The sequence below is a fragment of the Myxocyprinus asiaticus genome, chromosome 32 (genome assembly GCF_019703515.2).
Source record: "Myxocyprinus asiaticus isolate MX2 ecotype Aquarium Trade chromosome 32, UBuf_Myxa_2, whole genome shotgun sequence".
Classification (NCBI taxonomy): Eukaryota; Metazoa; Chordata; class Actinopteri; order Cypriniformes; family Catostomidae; genus Myxocyprinus; species Myxocyprinus asiaticus.
In genome coordinates this window covers 12,218,821-12,237,524 of record NC_059375.1, presented here as the reverse complement: position 1 = coordinate 12,237,524, position 18,704 = coordinate 12,218,821, and the positions used below count along the sequence as shown (strand labels likewise).

At 37.8% G+C, this 18,704-nt stretch overlaps 1 protein-coding gene across 2 annotated transcripts in view; it reads left to right on the top strand.

The window, feature by feature from the left end:
- Positions 1–17,951, top strand: part of LOC127423339 (sodium channel protein type 4 subunit alpha A-like) — a 38,142-nt gene extending 20,191 nt beyond the window's left edge. The window contains exons 15-26 of one of the 2 annotated variants that reach the window (XM_051667550.1): positions 7,389–7,760; positions 8,496–8,501; positions 8,653–8,779; positions 8,857–9,011; positions 9,156–9,329; positions 9,448–9,570; positions 11,809–12,087; positions 12,952–13,005; positions 13,913–14,050; positions 14,154–14,258; positions 14,672–14,942; positions 15,873–17,951. In XM_051667550.1, coding sequence (XP_051523510.1) covers positions 7,389–7,760; positions 8,496–8,501; positions 8,653–8,779; positions 8,857–9,011; positions 9,156–9,329; positions 9,448–9,570; positions 11,809–12,087; positions 12,952–13,005; positions 13,913–14,050; positions 14,154–14,258; positions 14,672–14,942; positions 15,873–17,176 — 3,108 coding nt within the window. In that variant the 3' untranslated portion in view covers positions 17,177–17,951. The remainder of the gene's footprint in view (positions 1–7,388; positions 7,761–8,495; positions 8,502–8,652; positions 8,780–8,856; positions 9,012–9,155; positions 9,330–9,447; positions 9,571–11,808; positions 12,088–12,951; positions 13,006–13,912; positions 14,051–14,153; positions 14,259–14,671; positions 14,943–15,872) is intronic. The other variant, XM_051667549.1, reaches the window with a different exon arrangement.
- The last annotated feature ends 753 nt before the right edge of the window (positions 17,952–18,704 follow it).

Here is an 18,704-nt window from a genome sequence, read left to right as displayed (position 1 = left end):
TGGTTGCATAAATAGTTTATGATAGATAGTTTAATAATAACAAATGCATTTCAATGTTAGGTTTTGAGTTGAGTCACCACTTGATGTCCAACATAAAATCTGGGTCCTGAAGCAACCAGAGTTGAGCACTGATGCTCTACACAACAAAATACTCCAAATGACAGAGAGCAAGGAAATTATATTATCTATAGATAGTGACATGAGTTGCCTCTGCACTGTAAGTCTAATGGGCTGGATGTGTATGTGAGTGTAGCATGGGAAACCAAATATCAGTGGCCTCATTTGGTATGCAGCTCTGATTTCCAATGTGAAAATCAGAACACCTGCCTCTTCTGCTGATTTTCTCAGCAGCTTTTAGACTGTTTATTTCATACATACTGCATGCTGATATGTTGACAAATGGTCTGGGCATTTTACACTGGGTTGTGAGTGCCAAATAATGTGTGGTGGGATGAACAGGAGTAATGTAGTATTATGACTCAGGAAACATGACATCATTGACATCATTAACTATAATTCATTGTTTTTTTGCCCACATATCCTGAAAAACGTATGTAATTTTTTTTAAAGTAATATAAAAAATAAAGCACCAGTAAGAATTTGATGTACTGTTGTAGGCATGCAGCAGTAAGCGTTTTTCACTATTTTTATAGCGATTTGCTGTAATTTTGATACACTGTAAGTTCTAATTAGTTAACTTTACTTAGAAAAAGCATGCAAACCAATTGCCTTAAAAAAACAAAGTGCAATAAGAATTATATGTTGTACTAACAAATGCTAAGTTAGTTTAGTACACTTAGACTTGAGTTTTAGTAACTTTAAATAACTGTAGAGAGTACTTGAAAATTTACATTAGATGTACTCTTGACTTAGTTTAGACTACTCACAATTACTATTTTACAACACTACCCAACCTAAGTTGGGATAACTAATCCTGCAACTTAGAAATTCTCAGTTGTATTTACTTGAACAGCCATCCAATTTACTTGTTAAAACCATGCAAACCGATTGCCTTAAAAATACCAAGTAACTGTTACTCATGTAACTTAAGTGCTGAAAACATCCATTACACAAAACAGGTTCCATTCTCCTAAAATAATCAGATTTACCCTAACACATAATAAATCATGCTAGTGACACAAGTTCAACTGTATGTTTTTTATTTAGAGGTCTTTACACATTGCACCAGTTCAAAAGTGTATTGTGCTGGTTTAAAACAATGGTCATGGCACATACTGGCTTCTGCAGACCACTATGTAAATGAGAGTATACAAAATATGCCCAACCAATAATGAATTTGTTGGAACAATATCAACAGGTAAAACTACAATATCCAATAACAATGGCTGATTTTTTCCTGACAATATTCAGCCTATGTATCAGTTGGCCTTGAATATGGAAATGGATAAAGTCATACGTTTACCATATTATCCTGAAACAACATCTTTAATTCTGTAATAACAATAACACACACAGATTACAGACCAAACATGCTAAATAACTAAGGGAATGATAAGTGCAAAGCAGCTTCATTCATTAAGGGAAACAATGTGAGAGTAATGACTCTGGCATTGGATCTCACAGCCTCTAGACGTAACTCCCTGAACCAGGCTAACAATTTGAAATGAGTGAATTATTTCATTCACAACTGTCAAGTGATATCTAATGCCCACCACTCTATTACATTCTAACTCAGCAGCAGATTTTTAAGAGTTTGGAGTTTTGATGGGAGTTTTTTCTCCCAAACCAAGCATCACTCTTTGAATGAAGGTGAAAGTTTTTTTCATTGCTTTAGGGTAGTTCAAGTGCACAGCATAAGAAAGTGCAAACAAGAGGCAAACTGCATGAGGTAGGTTCTGGATATCATCCATGACAATGTGTCCCTCTATAATGATCGCATTTGATACCGGGTCTAGGTGGAGATAATTTGGCACGACAGGCTCATCTTCAGAGATGACAGTCAGCACCCCAACAGAAACTTCTGCCCAGGCCTCGTCACTGTCACCGGCCTGTACAAAAAAAAAAAAAAAAACCCAACAACACTACATCAGGGAGATGTTCATACGCAAGATCAATGAATTGTCACAGTGTCCTGCCTACAATGAACTTGCAGCCTTGCCCATTAATTTTTCCACATGCACCTGTATTTAGAAGGTTTATCAACATTAGTAGGCCTAAAACAATTCAGTTTACAGATTTTGAGTGCAAAACATGAAAGAAAAAGAAAAAGCATTCCTCACATTGCTGTCCTAAGGGGCTTGTACTAGCTAGTGAGGGAGAAAGATCATGTTCTACCTCTTGTGCAGAATACACAACTGCAGCATGGCAAACAGACTTAGCACTGTTAAAGGAATAGTTCACCCAAAAATTAAAATTTGCTGATAATTTACTCACCCTCAGGCCATCCAAGATGTATCTGAGTTTCTTTCTTCATCAAAACAGAATTGAAGACTTTTAGGATTTCATTTCAGGCCTCCTCCTTTAAACAATGCAAGTGAATGTACTCCATTTTTTGACAGTCCAAAATGCATATTTAGGGTGCATCAAAATAATCCACACGACTGCAGTCGACAAATAAAGGTCTTCTGAAACCAAACGATTGATTATTTTTAGAAACAAAACAATACTTATATATTTTATAACTACAAATGTTCGCTTCTGTACATCTCTGTGACGTGCGCTCATGAGAGGGATGATGTAAGCTCGTTGGTAAGGTCACGCATCACGTGGAGGAGGAGGCAGGAAGCGCAAGCCTTTGTTGCTTCTTCTTCTTCTCCTCCGTCTTTTTGGCAGACTTTGCACAGTTTAGTGCATTGCTGCCTCCCACTGGCGAAATAACGTCATTGCTCCCTTTGTTGTTACTTGATTGTGTTAAGTTACAGTCACTCAAAACTATAAGTAAATTGTTTTATTCACCATGCAAGTAACTGTTACTTAATAAAAAACAGTAAGAAGTGCGTATTGTTAATAACAAAGTAAAGTTAACTAATATTTTGTAAGTAAGGACAGCTATTAGATTTTACAGTGTAGTGATTTGGTAGGAACTGGCTTATTGTGAAGAGATTATTGAGATTATCCATACGGGTTATGCGCAACAAACTTCCGTAATCTGTAAAACAGGTCGCATCGCTTCCGGTTCAGGTCCACTGTACGTGCTACACTGAATATGGCTCTGTTTTACTCAAGATGCCTTCATTGAGGTCCACAGCTGAAATCAATGTTAGGATTATCTCGCTTATTTACTTTGTTGGTCTTGACAAATACATTTCTTTTTATCACTAACATTGAGATATTATAATAGAATAAAATACCAACAATAAAAAGCACTAGCTAGGTTAGCCGATTACCTTAAAGTCCATAGTTATCACTGCCAGGTCATACTGCTGTTACCACCTTCTCTGAAAAGCAGATGTGATGAGATCAGTTTTCCGTTTTGGTCATGTGACATTCGACATAAAGCCTATTTGGTTAATTTATCAGGTATAAACATAGTTTCTTAAACAGTACGTTTAAGTTCTAATTCCGATATGCTTAGAAGCTAAGTTAAGAGAAAAGCATATTTTTAAATCATAATCGACTGCACAATTTTACCAAATCGACTACGTTGCTCTGGAAACAACAATTGAGATTGTTTTCTCATAATTTTGCTAAATTATTCTCAATTTTGTAGTAAAATAATGTAGTAAAAATATGATCCCCACAAAGTTATACTTTGGTCTGACATTTTTCTTTGAAATATTAACTATTTTCTGTAAATATTACGGCCATAAAATATATCCTTCTTTTTTTAATGTGGCTCTAAAACAGTTCTGTCCCCCATGCACTCTTCCTTGTTCTCATTCCTAATTCTCTGAGCACTTTCTTTGTGCCCAATTCTAGTTCTCAGGCCAGCCATGGCTTCTGTAACTATGAGCCATGTGTAGTGAGCTTAGATACTAAAGATAGCCTCCAGCACCAGGCTTCCAGACAACATAATATCTGATGCTTCGTTATACGACAGAGCCTACCTAAAACTGATACAGGCTATGTATAGCAGGGAAACCAATAATTTTGATAATGATGAGTTTTTATTACAGTGCTTTAGTGATGTTGGCCAAGATTATGTTCTAAACATAGAAATTGTGCACTGACCGGCAATAATATACATTTTTAATGCCACCTTGTGTCAAGACATCATGAGCAGCAAACACTGTATTCACTTGGAGACTCCCCCTTCTTCGGCCAGCCTTTTTTTTTTTCACCTGAATTAGGGATGTCAAAAGTACTACTAAAGTAAAAAGTATTGGCTATCAAGTACCGGCTCAGTTCAGTACCCGAATAATGATTGGCTTTCAAGCATTCACATGTGTATTTGCGTGTATGCTCTGTGAAGAGTCAAATGCACCTCATGGTAAAAATGCCTGTCTTTGTTAGGTAATAATGTAAACACAGTTGGTTTGTCATATGTGACTGAAAACAGGTGGGAAAGACATTAATGGAAATTTCACTGGGATTAATATAGACTACAGTATGTTCTACTCATAGAATCACTTTACTATACCTATATTTTTTTGCAAAATGGTTTTTACGTGGCTTCTTGTACGTATCACTGACATTTCCTGATGAAATTTACACTAGAGGCGCTAAAACAACAATGACTTTTCAATAGACACACAGTGCTATCTTATGACATCAAAACACTTATGATAGTACATGTCTTGTATGGCGATACATTTCAACGTTTACATTACAAGACCAACTACATTTACAGGTTGTTAAAGTGCGATCTGATTGGGTGGTAGCTTAACTGATAGAGCGATGCACTGGTGATGCAAGGACACAAGCCCTGAAGTCGATAAGTGAGCTGGAAGTGTCACAGAAGCACCACAAAATGGCATGATTGCTTCAGCAATCGAGATTTTCATCTCACATTTGCTTTTTATGAAACTATCAGTTAGGTTTAAGGTTTTACTTTGTAGGATATTAACCTTAAAGGAATATTCTGGGTTCAATACAAGTTAAGCTCAATTGACAGCATTTGTGGAATAATTTTGAAAAAAGCAAAATTCAGGGGCCTGGGTAGCTCAGTGGTAAAATACGCTGGCTACCACCCCTGGAGTTCGCTAGTTCGCTAGTTCGAATCCCAGGGCGTGCTGAGTGACTCCAGCCAGGTCTCCTAAGCAACCAAATTGGCCCGGTTGCTAGGGAGGGTAGAGTCACATGGGGTAACCTCCTTGTGGTCGCTATAATATGGTTTGTTCTCGGTGGGGCGTGTGGTGAATTGAGCGTGGTTGCCGCGGTGGATGGCGTGAAGCCTCCACACGCGCTATGTCTCCATGGCAACACGCTCAACAAGCCACGTGATAAGATGCGCGGGTTGACTGGCTCAGACACGGAGGCAACTGGGATTCGTCCTCCGCCACCCAGACTGAGGCGAATCACTATGCGACCACGAGGACTCAGAGCGCATTGGAAATTGGGCATTCCAAATTGGGAGAATAAGGGGAAAAATCCCCCCAAAACAAAAAAAAAAAAAAAGCAAAATTCAAAGTTACAGTACAGGGAGGCACTTACAATGGAAGTGAATTGGGCCAATTTCTGGAGGGTTTAAAGTAGGGATGTGTGAGACTAGTCAACTATAGTCGACCAAATTGTTCTAATGCAGCAACCCGATACTGGAATTACTAGTCAGTCAGTTTTTTTCTCCATTAAAGTGTTCAATATTTTTACACATTTATGTTTGGTTTTATATTTTTATAAAGGCTGCGCTTAAATTACTGTAATGTTAATGTTACATTTTAAATATAATTAGTAATCAATTATTAAAAAAGAAAATATCTGGAGCAAATGTATACAAAGTTTAAAGTAACCTCAGGCTGCACGTGCTTCCCTCTCTCACTCGCAGCAGGCGCAGACAAATTTTATCTCAGAAAATGAGTAAAGAATCTATGGAAATCACTTCGGTTAAGGTGATGGTGCGGGAAGCAGTTTTCCAAAACATTGGCTTGCAATTCGCTATTGATGTTTTCACATTTAAGTGTTTAAATCTGTGCTTGCTTGCAAGGTATTTTCCCACTGAGCGGGCTTTTTCAAGTGCAGGATGATCGCCTCAGTTGAGTCAGGTCCCGTCTTTCACCAAACCATGTTGACTTGTTAATTTTGACTAATCACGCCCAGCCCCCAATTGGGCTAATCAGCCGAGGAGAGGGATAAGTGCAGCGGGATGCGGCAATTCGAGAGAGAGAGCCACACGCAGCTGCTGTGTGTGTGTTTATGTTTTGTGTCTTTTTGTTTAAGTTTAAATTAAAATATTACTTTCCCATTTTAAACTTTTTACATATGTTAATTAACTTTTGGTGAATTCCATTTGGAACAGGCTATTTAGGGTTGCTCTATTGGTCCTGCACTATTCATTCAATTGTTTTAAATAAATATGCCTGTATTTGCTAACGCTGATTCAATGAATGCATGTCATGTTCTATATTTAATGTTCAATGATCATAATGCAAGGCACGTCGCAGATAAATGCCCCTTTTCAACAGAATTGAGTGTCAGATTTGGCTGTTAGAATAAATAAGTATTTTAATTGGGTCGCATAAACAATATTTGATTACTTTTCTGTGTTTCTTTTAGACTAGTCAACTAGTCGAAATTTACATTTAGACATCAGTGAAATTACTCACGCTGCACATCCCTAGTTTAAAGGCAGAAATGTGAAGCTTATAATTTTATAAAAGTATGTACATTAATTCTTCTGTTAAAACTCTTGTATTATTTGAGCTGTAAAGTTGTCATTTTTATAGTCATTTTAGGGTTTGTTGACATTACATTGTCATGGCAACAAAGTTGTAAAATTGGAAATAACTTTACTCAGAAAAGGTTAGTAATTGATTTTATCACACTAAAATCATGTTAACATGCATATTGCTTACGTCATGTGGCTATAATTTTGAAACAGTGAGTATTTTAACGTTTACGGATTGGCCCCATTCACTTTCATTGTAAGTTCCTCACAAACCCAGATTTGTGCTTTTTTTTTTTTTTTAAAGAAAAGGAGGGGCAAATCAAAATACATTTTTGTGGTAATCAATATTATGCTACAAATGCTGCTGATTAAGCTTAACTTTATTGAACCCAGAATATTCCTTTAAACCATAATCTTTTTTGGGAGAAACTTTTTTAGCTTTAAGCACCACACAGTGGACATTTCACCTCAGAACTGCCACGAAACATGTAAGGAGCAACAATATCATTTGCACAAATATTGCTGCAATTGCGTTTTTTCATGAGACCAGGCTCGAATCGATCGGGATTTTGGGATTGTGACAACCCTACTCTGCATAATGCATTTGTTTCTCGTGTATATCTTATAACCTACCAACCTCATTATAACCTTGACTTTTTCTCAGGTGTTAAATCTGTTCCTGGCCCTGCTGCTTAGCTCCTTCAGTGGGGATAACCTGTCTGGAGGTGATGACGATGGTGAGATGAACAACCTGCAGATCGCCATTGGCCGCATCACCAGGGGCATAGATTGGTTCAAAGCTTTTGTCGCCAGTATGGTGCAACAGATTCTTGGAAAGAAACCTCCTGATGACAATAAGGGAGAAGGGGAAGGGGACATAGAACTGTACTCATTAAACCACCTGGATGGGGGAAAAATGGCAGATGGCTTAACCAACTGTTTAAAGTTTCCAACCCTGAGGGTACCGATTGCTCGTTGCGAGTCCGATGTTGAAGATGAGAGCTCAGATGAATCTTCTGATGAAGAAGAGAAAAACGTAAGGCCACAGAGCTTAGCGATAAACTCTCTTTCTCCCTCTCACATTATCTTATAACATTCTCCAACTGATTTAGTTAAAAGAATAGTTCACCCAATAATGACAATTCTGTCATCCTTTACTCACCCTTGTATCATTCAAAAATTCTGTGACTTTCTCTCTTCCATGGAACACAAAAGGTGAATTATTCAAGAATAATTTGGCCACATAATTAAACTGAATGGGGACTGAGACTTTCAAGCTCAGAAATGACAAAAAAAGCACCAATAAATTATCATAAAATTGGTCCATATGACTTGTGAGTTTTCTGAAGACATATGATTGCTTTATGTGAAGAACAGTCCTAAATTAAATCATAATGTTCATCTTTAATTCCGCTGAGGCTTTGACAATTAGTTGATGCCATTGACCCCACACGCCATTGGTACTCGCTTGTCTCATGACCAAACGTCATTGATGTCAACCCTGAAAGCAAGCTAATATCAAGAATAATTGATGTGAGGGGAAGACTTTCGGCGAATAACGGTAAATTTCGGTCTGTTCCTGACACAAAGCTATCATTTGGCTTCAGAAGAATTTAAATATAGCGCATGAATTGTATTGAGCACATGTGTGATACTTTTCCAGCTTGTTTTCTGTAATTTTGGAACTTGACAGTCCCAATCCCCTTTCATTTTCACTATATGGAAAAGAGTGGCTAGGATATCTTCACAAATTAATCTTTGAATAATACAGAAGAAAGTCATGTGAGTTCAGAACAACATGAGGGTGCATAAATCATGACAGAATTATTATTTTGGGTCAGTTATTTCCGTTGATGCTGTGCCAATGCCAACACGTGTGTTCTCCTCACTTTTGTTTTCAATTTCTCTCCTTTCTTTTCGCTGCACAGGTCGCTCTTAATGATGACGACTCCTCAGTGTGTAGCACAGTGGATTACAAGCCTCCAGAACCTGAGCCTGAGCCTGAGGAGGAAGAGGAACCAGAACCTGAAGAGCCAGAGTCCTGTTTCACAGAAGGTCTGCATTTGCTATATCACAAGCTACAATTTCAAGACTGCAGGTTTAAAATTTAATGTTATTGTTGTTTTGTTTAGGTTGTGTTAGGCGATGTCCATGTTTGAATGTAAACATCACAGAAGGATGGGGGAAAAGGTGGTGGAACCTTCGAAGAACGTGCTTCACCATCGTTGAGCATGACTACTTTGAGACCTTCATCATCTTTATGATCCTCCTTAGCAGTGGAGCACTGGTGAGCTAATACTTAGTGAACTATGCACTCTTGTTACATTATTACATTTATGAGTGATAGAATCCTGCTTATTAGCATTTTATGGAAATGGAAACTCAAGGAATGGGAAAATCATTTTGTTTGACTAGTTTTCCACTCTGTCAGGCTTTTGAGGATATCAACATAGAACGCCGTAGAGTGATCAAGATCATCTTGGAGTATGCTGATAAAGTCTTCACTTACATTTTCATAGTGGAGATGTTTCTGAAGTGGGTGGCATACGGTTTCAAGACCTATTTCACCAATGCATGGTGCTGGCTAGACTTCTTCATTGTGGATGTGAGTTTACCTTTTTGACTGAAGCCAAAACAACTGTTTTAAAGGTTCTTTTATCTCAATCATTTTTGGATGCTGAGGTTTGTGTGTATTGATGTGCTCACCTGCAATTTTGTTTAAGGTGTCACTTGTCAGTTTAACAGCCAATTTGTTGGGCTATTCTGAGTTGGGACCAATCAAATCTCTCAGAACGCTCAGGGCTCTTCGACCCCTTCGAGCACTGTCAAGATTTGAGGGAATGAGGGTAAGAAACAATTTCTTTTTTGGGGTTTTATGGGTCAATGATGTGACTAATTTTTTGTCTGATCTTTTAAGTTATTCAAAAATGCATACAAAATGCAACACTAAGCAGTTACTTAAATGCACCTCTGCTATGATAAACATGTTTTCAATTTCTGAGTTCAAAGTCATTTTGATATTTTTTCTTAAAGTCAAAAATGTCTTAGTGGTGTAACCGACCAGAGACCGTAAAAAAAAAAAAGTCTCATTAAAAGCTGAAATTCTTGAAAAAAGAAATGTTGGCATAAGTAGTTTGGTTTAATCTTTTATTATTATTATTATTATTTTAAATAAGCAGTGAAGCTATTTTTTTTTTTAATACATATTAATATTTGAAAAAATGTTGTCCCACAAATCAAAGTCAGATGGTGTAACTAGCATGCAGGTTGCCACTGTGTTATTATGTGAAAAAAAAAAAAAGATCCTCATGAATGTAAGTAAAACAATTGTGATTTTTTTGACCTTTTACTAAAAAGGTACATTTTATTTAGGACAAATGGAGTAACCCTAAGAAAACTTCTTGATATTTGTAACTAAAAATTCATGATATTTAAAAAAATATTTTTACCTTAGACTTGAAACTAATGATTTAGTTGTGTATACTTTAATACCTTTTACTTGATGGTTACACCACTTTACATTTTTGAAGTCATTAGATTTTTTTTTTCATGTAGAAAATGCTATAAATGTTTTCCAAAAATGTATGAAACTAACATGTACACAAAGATTACCTTACTAGCTTGACACATGTTTACATTTATTTATTTTTAATTTTTATCATCTCAAACAACCTTATTTGTTAATGATATACACCAATCATCCACAACATTAAAACCACCTGCCTAATATTGTGTAGGTCCCCCCTCAAAACAGCGCCAACCCGCATCTCAGAATAGCATTCTGAGACGATATTCTTCTCACTACAATTGTACAGAGCGGTTATCTGAGTTACCGTGGACTTTGTCATTTCGAACCAGTCTGGCCATTCCCTGTTGACCTCTCTCATCAACAAGGCATTTCTGTCCACAGAACTGCCGCTCCCTGGATCTTTTTTGTTTTTGGCATCATTTGGAGTAAATTCTAGAGACTGTTGTGCGTAAAAATCCCAGGAGATCAGCAGTTACAGAAATACTCAAACTAGCCCATCTGCACCAACAATCATGCTACGGTCCAAATTACTGAAATCACATTTTTTCCCATTCTGATGGTTGATGTGAACATTAACTGAATCTCCTGACCCGTATCTGCATGATTTTATGCACTGCACTGCTGCCACATGATTGGCTGATTAGATAATCGCATGGATGATTGCTGGTGCCTGACAGGCTGGTTTGAGTATTTCTGTAACTGCTGATTTCCTGGGATTTTCACACACAACAGTCTCTAGAATTTACTCCGAATGGTGCCAAAAACAAAAAAACATCCAGTGAGTGGCAGTTCTGCAGATGGAAACACCTTGTTGATGAGAGAAGTCAACAGAGAATGGCCAGACTGGTTTGAACTGACAAAGTCTACGGTAACTCAGATAACCGCTCTGTACAATTGTGGTGAGAAGAATAGTATCTCTGAATGCTATTCTGAGATGCAGGTTGGCGCTGTTTTGGCGGCATGAGGGGGACATACACAATATTTGCAGGTGGTTTTAATGTTGTGGCTGATAGGTGTACAGTATGTATTTACCCACATTTTATATACATAAATTAAAAGTGTATGAACATGCATATTTCTTGAAAGGCGAAGTGTGTAATTTCACCAAACAGAACTGCAAAAATAAATACTGGCAGAGTTTGGAACCACATAATGGATACTACTTTTACTGTTTCTGCCGTATATAGATACATGTTGTATGGTAGTGTGCTATTCTGAAATCAGCCTGTTTTCAAACAAGTTTCAAACACTCTCCTAGTCTTCTATTGCTGAGACAAACAGATGGGAACATTCCAAACTTACGGTATTGGTTGAGCTTATGATGCTATGTCTGGCTCAATGGGGCGAGCTCAAAGAGAGAAATTTCAATTCCATTTGGTTCCACAAGCAGAAATGACACACATAACTTTTTAGTATTTTTTATGTTTTTGAGCATTTTGGGTGAGATTTCATGTCTTTCTTTATTTAAAATGTATCTCAAAATAATATACTGACAGTTCGATTACTCATTTGTTTCTAATTCTAATCTAATTTATTATGTTCGTACTTCATTTAGGTGGTGGTAAATGCTCTGGTTGGTGCCATCCCCTCTATTTTTAATGTGCTTCTGGTGTGTCTGATATTCTGGCTCATCTTCAGCATCATGGGCGTCAATCTGTTTGCTGGAAAGTTCTACCACTGCATCAACACTACGACAGAGGAACTCTTCCCCATAGATGTAGTCAACAACAGGAGCGACTGCATGGCACTGATGCACACTAATGAGGCACGCTGGGTCAATGTAAAAGTCAACTATGACAATGTGGGACTCGGCTACCTCTCTCTTCTGCAAATTGTGAGTTTTCTCATGGTTTGTAGAGAACGATCTTATACACACAGTAAACATTCAACCATAAACAGTACTAATGTAAAAGCTGACTGTTTAGCTGTTTCTGTGTACAAAGAATTATAACCTAAAATTGCTATACAATCATAGAAACTAAACTGATTGTTTTTCATCAAGCAAGTTAAAAGTTCACCCAAACATTAATCTGTCATCATTTACTCACCCTCATATTGTTCCAAACCTGTATGATTTTCTTTTTTCTGTGGAATACAAAAAGAGGAATTTTAAAGAATGTCATAGTTGCTAAGAAGCTTGTTCACTATAGTTAACATTTAAACCTTGCGAAAGCAAAAATAGTTCTCATGTGAACACGTGAACAAGTTTATCTCATGTAGTCACGAACGTGCTTGTCACTGAAAAATGACTTAAATTTAAGGTTGTTTCTTACCAAAACCTAGTGTATGCCTCCAGGGGACTTGGAATATGACTCACAAGCCACATGGACAAATTTTATGATACATTTGGGTCCTTTTTAAAAGCTTTATAGCAAGTCACTATCCACTGGCATTGTATGGCAATGAGTGAACGTGATATTCTTTAAAATACCTCCTTTTGTGTTTCGCAGATTCTGACAATGATGACAGAATTTTAATTTTTTGGGTGAACTATTTCTTTAAAAGAGACTTTCACTCAAGATGCATATTACACAGTGAAATTTCAGAGTTAAGCATATTTATTGGAAGAGTTATGTAATTGTATGTCATTTACTTTTTATGCCTCAGAGGACACAGAGGTAACTCAGTACATATCTGTTATAAATAACTGGGATTTCTTTGATGTGTTGACATTGAGAAAGTGCTTCTCTCCACACAGGCCACATTTAAAGGCTGGATGGACATCATGTATGCTGCAGTGGATTCTAGAGAGGTATGTGGATGACAGATTTGTCACTTTGCAATGAACAGCTGTTACAAAGCAATTCTATATGCTGCATGTATATCAAGAAGGCCTATACCAACTGAAGAGAACTATCTGTTAGCATTCCATTTATCTAAGTGGCGGTTGCTTGGCTGGCGCATGACACCCCTGGAAGTACGCAACCTTCCATATTGCCCAACCGCAATCAGTTCTGACACACAGAACCAAACACTTGAGCTGTAAATTTCATGTGACTGATCACTCTGCAGCCACAGAAAAATGACGTCATGACAATGCTGATCAGGGACGGGGTTACGATTTCTGAGGCCCCAAGCAATCGTCCAACCAGGTGCCCCCTTTCAAAAATTATATCTCCACATTTTTCAGCATGTTTACGATATTCGAAATATATCTGGATTTGCTCAGAAATCACATAAAAGTGATTTTATATCAAAATTGTTTGACACTTATACAGCCACTGTAGCCAAGTAGGTTCAAAATGTATAATTTTATAAATATAATTTTATGCACCAATACAAAAATACAGTAATAGTATTACAGATCATTTTTGTGAATGAACAGGGTGTGCAAAATCTATTCAAAATATCCATTCAACCCAGTTGAATATTATTTCTTATTGTCCAGTCAAATTTATTATTATAAACTTATATGTATTTCTACCATATTACTTCACCTTCACCTGGAGCTTTTATTTTGGCAGAAGACTGAAAGTGCACTGCAGTATCAGAGTGTATTTGATAGTTTACCATGGTCCTCAGTACAAAATCTGGTGAAACGCTGTTACCTTCTCTATTTCTTTCATATTGTGTCACGTTTTTAGATTTGTGTAATAACTTGATAGCCCTTTAAGAGTGACATTTTCTCAGGAACATTAATTTGTTCTTTTCCATGTCAGGTGGAGGAGCAACCATCGTATGAGATCAACCTCTACATGTATCTATATTTTGTTATTTTCATCATTTTTGGTTCCTTTTTCACGCTCAACCTCTTCATTGGTGTCATCATTGACAACTTCAATCAGCAAAAAGCCAAGATAAGCTACAGCTCTTTTTTTAACTAACATCTAAATACTAATAATTTGCATTTTACCATTTGATTCCGTCAGAAGGAATAATACTTTTTTGTTTGTTCTGCACTTTGGAGGGAAAGACATATTCATGACAGAGGAACAGAAGAAGTATTACAACGCCATGAAAAAGCTGGGTTCCAAAAAACCTGCTAAACCAATACCCCGGCCATCAGTATGAACCATTATTGTTGTGGTTTTATTCTATCATTAAAGCTAAAGTGTGTTTTCAAACAGCATTCAGAATGCGCCCCTAGTCTTCTGTTGATCAACGAAATAGAAAGTCCCGTCCCCAGTTCTCTCTATTGGTCGAGTCAGTGTTGCTGTGTCTGGCTGGACGGGTCTCTCAAAACACACAGAACAATTTTTATAGCACCACAGACAGTTTTTACAGTTTTCAAGAAAATTAACCTACGGATACCTTACTTAAAGTTGTCTCTGCATATTAAGCTCGATGGCAGAAAATATTTTAACAACGAAAAAGTTACACACTTTAACTTTAATGAATGTTTTATTTGTATATCATCATTAGATATTTATCTTGAGATGTTTAAAAAAAAATCATCCTCTTTGTTGTTGTCTTAACAGAATATTATCCAGGGTGCTGTGTTTGACTTTATATCACAACAGTTCTTTGACATCTTTATCATGGTGCTTATCTGCCTCAATATGGTGACCATGATGGTTGAAACAGATGACCAGAGTGCTGAAAAAGAGGATATCCTGTACAAGGTCAATTTGGTCTTCATTGTCATCTTCACAGGGGAATGCATACTTAAGATGTTTGCACTCAGACATTACTTTTTCACTATTGGCTGGAATGTCTTTGATTTTGTTGTGGTCATCCTGTCTATAGCAGGTAGGTGTAAAATTATAATTGTCAGTTTGGCACTGTTGTTTGTTGTCAAGTTTTTTAGATTAAATATATGAGCATGTTCAGTGGTTCTCAATGAGGTCATGGGTCTGTTCTTATGGGGTCACTGACAGCAGCAGAAAAAACAAGGAAAGTCTTGGCAAAGCCTTCGTGCAGCCTGCGGGAAGCTATTTCCTATGGATACAAGTATAGCTCCTATCTTCTTGAATGGGGAAAGACTAAAATCTCCAAAAACAAATAATACATTTCAAATCAGCAATCATCACCAAACATATCATAAATTGTGCTTCTTTAGCTCAGATCACAATAAAAAAGCTTCTTTTTCAGGCTGGTCTAGCTGCACATGCGCTGTCTCGATGAAAACTGAGAGGCTCTTTTAACTGTTATGTGGGACTTCCATTCCTACAGCTGCCAGCATTAAAATTTCTCCTATTCAAAAGTCTCTGAAAGCAATAAATGGTCTTATAAACTTATAAAAGGCAGGAGAATATGTTTTCCATACCTTTTGGTGTTAGTGGTGAAGAGTCCAAACTGTATGTTATTTTCAAATTCATCTATCACTTGGTAGAGCCTAACCAAATGAGGTCGATGCCAACATAGACATGTTGCGTGATGTATCCTTATCCTCGAAAACAATGAACAAAACTACCCAAGGTAGTTTTAAAGTCTGGAAAATACAACCCAGACTACTTTAAATATGGGTTTACTCTTCGGTCACCATTTGATGTCCAATGTCAAATCTGAAGCCAGTTGAAAACCACTGAGCTAGATGCTACATGTAAACAGTTCCATGGAGTGCACTTCTGTATTTCATTACTGTGACAACAATGCGCACGCTCTGCATTGCATCAGTACAGTGACGATACCCTGAGGCGTTAAATTATTAATAATAGTCTGTATCTCCTCTTTCCCAAGGTCTAATGTTATCAGACATCATTGAGAAGTACTTTGTTTCTCCCACCTTGTTCCGTGTCATCCGACTTGCTAGAATCGGCCGTGTGCTGCGTCTCATCAAAGGGGCAAAAGGCATAAGGACTCTTTTGTTTGCCTTGATGATGTCACTTCCTGCCCTCTTCAACATCGGACTGCTTCTATTCCTCATTATGTTCATCTTCTCCATCTTTGGCATGTCTAACTTTGCCTATGTGAAAAAGCAGGCAGGCATCGATGACATTTTTAACTTTGAAACATTTGGTGGCAGCATCATCTGCCTGTTTGAGATCACCACCTCAGCAGGCTGGGACGGGCTTCTGCTGCCTATTCTGAACAGTGGCCCTCCAGACTGTGATCCTGACATAGAGAACCCTGGTACAGACGTTAAGGGTAACTGTGGGAATCCTGGCATGGGCATCATGTTTTTCTGCAGTTACATCATCATGTCCTTCCTGGTGGTCGTGAACATGTACATTGCCATCATTCTAGAAAACTTTAATGTCGCTCAAGAGGAGAGTGGAGACCCGCTTTGTGAGGATGACTTTGTAATGTTCAACGAGACTTGGGAAAAGTTTGACGTCGATGCAACACAGTTCATCGAATACAGCCGCTTATTTGACTTTGTTGATACCTTGCAGGAGCCTCTACGAATTGCCAAACCCAACCGCCTCAGACTGATCGCCATGGATCTGCCCATTGTAACAGGTGACAAAATCCACTGCCTGGATATTCTTTTGGCAGTTACTCGAGAGGTTCTAGGTGACACCATCGAGATGGCTGCCATGAAGGAGAGCATTGAAGCAAAGTTCATGATGAATAACCCCACCTCTGCCTCTTTTGCACCAATTACCACCACTCTCAGGAGAAAGGAGGAAGAGCGTGCAGCCATTGTAATTCAACGAACATACCGCAGACATCTACTCCAACGTTTTGTCCGCCATGCCTGCTTCATGCGTCGTTCGAAGAGGAAAGTTAGGAGTCAGGAGTATGAAGAACCTCCTGAAACCAAGGGGTTGATTGAGAAGAAAATGGATGCCATCTATGGCAGCAATACAGAACTTGCGGTGACTCTTGAGGTGAAGGCTAAGCCCATGCCACCTAATACACAGCCACCCAAACCCACCTCAGCCACACAGCAAAGGGCATCAGTAACTGACCCCCGACCAGAGGGACAACTTATAGTCACAGTGGAGCTCACAAGAGAGGTGATCCTCCAATCTGCACTCACAACAATGCATAACCCCTACAGTTCAGAGAAAGCAGGACCTCAGGAGTCATTAGTATAACTGGTGGACAATGTCTGTGGACAGTGGACTAATGACTAAGGTTATCCTACTAAAATGGGAGATATGAGGTGTAAAATGCAATGAACATCACTGATGCTCCAAAAAACATGAAAAGGATTACCCATAATCATAAGACAACTAAGGTGTGACAGAATTGCAGTGCTATGTCTTGGAAGCACTGTTTTTTATTTAAACTTTTTTTAAGACCTGTTTTAGACAGGATTTGTCTTCTTATTTGTTCCCAATTAGAAATGTCCTAGAAGATTTCTCATTTGTTTATTTGAGGATTCCTTGTTCAGCATGAGTTCTTTTGACTTTATGTGACATATCCACTATGATAAATTAAAACAAGGCTGTGAGGGATAGACGTACAGTCCATTCAATAGATTCTACTGTCCAGATTGATCACACTGTGAATTCGGCAACACTAGGGTGGAAAGTTCTACTTACCATAATTCGAAACCACCAGTGGCCGAAGCTAGAAGTGTTGGTGAAATGTCCACAGAGTGACACTGAATGTGAGTTGTATTTTTAGTTGTAAATGATGTAATACATTCAATAGGAATGCATATTTTATTAACTATGCCACCTAACCCAAACCCCAACCCTAAACCTAACCGCCAGTGGAGTACAAATGTAATTTTAGAGTCAAAATGCAACCTCCGATTCACGCTAACCATTGTCTATGTGAATGTGATTACTTCCTGGAATCCACGGGACCAGAACTCATGTCTCTGAGGTTGCTCGAAAAACATCAGTTGCAATAGGAGGAAAGGTGAACATGTTTTGGGGGGGGGGGGGGGGGTCTGATTTTGAGCAATTCTGCAGAATAAGGTTGATTTCAGGATGCATAAAAATTCAGAAACAGCTTGTCGATTTCCAGTGTGATTGTGCTGTACTGTCTTAAGGTTACATGTTTTTGTCCATTGGAAATTTTCCTGGAAAGATGTATTTTTATCCCTCAACATACTTGATTATCCATCACAGCTTTGTTTTCATTAGAGTAAAATTTAATATTGAACCTTTTCAGACTAAGGTACATACCCATTAATCTTATGTAGATATGTGGTAACAGTGATATATTTCTTTAGGTGTTTTAAAGCACAAATTCCTCAATAGGCTCCACTTTTACAGATTCATCATAGTTTTTATCTTGTCTTAAATTATCCCTTCGTTGCTAGGTGCACCAGTCTTTATAGCTCTCTGAAGCTAATCTGTAGTCTGTTTTATGTTTGTTTTTTCTGATTCTGTCCAGTAATGTGCAAATAATTAATGCTACAATATTCATATACAGTATATTTAACTTTAAAATATATTGTAAGTTAATGCTGCATAGACATCAAGAACAAAAACCACTGGCACTGATTATCACTCCAACAAGTCTTTTCAGTCTGCCCTCAGACTTTCCCTTGCACTATTTATAATCTCAGTTCATTGCATACCAGTTTACAGCAATAGGTGGAACGAGTAGAGCAGAAAGTGATCCATTACAGGGGCGTATACAGTATAGTCACACTGAGTATAAAGT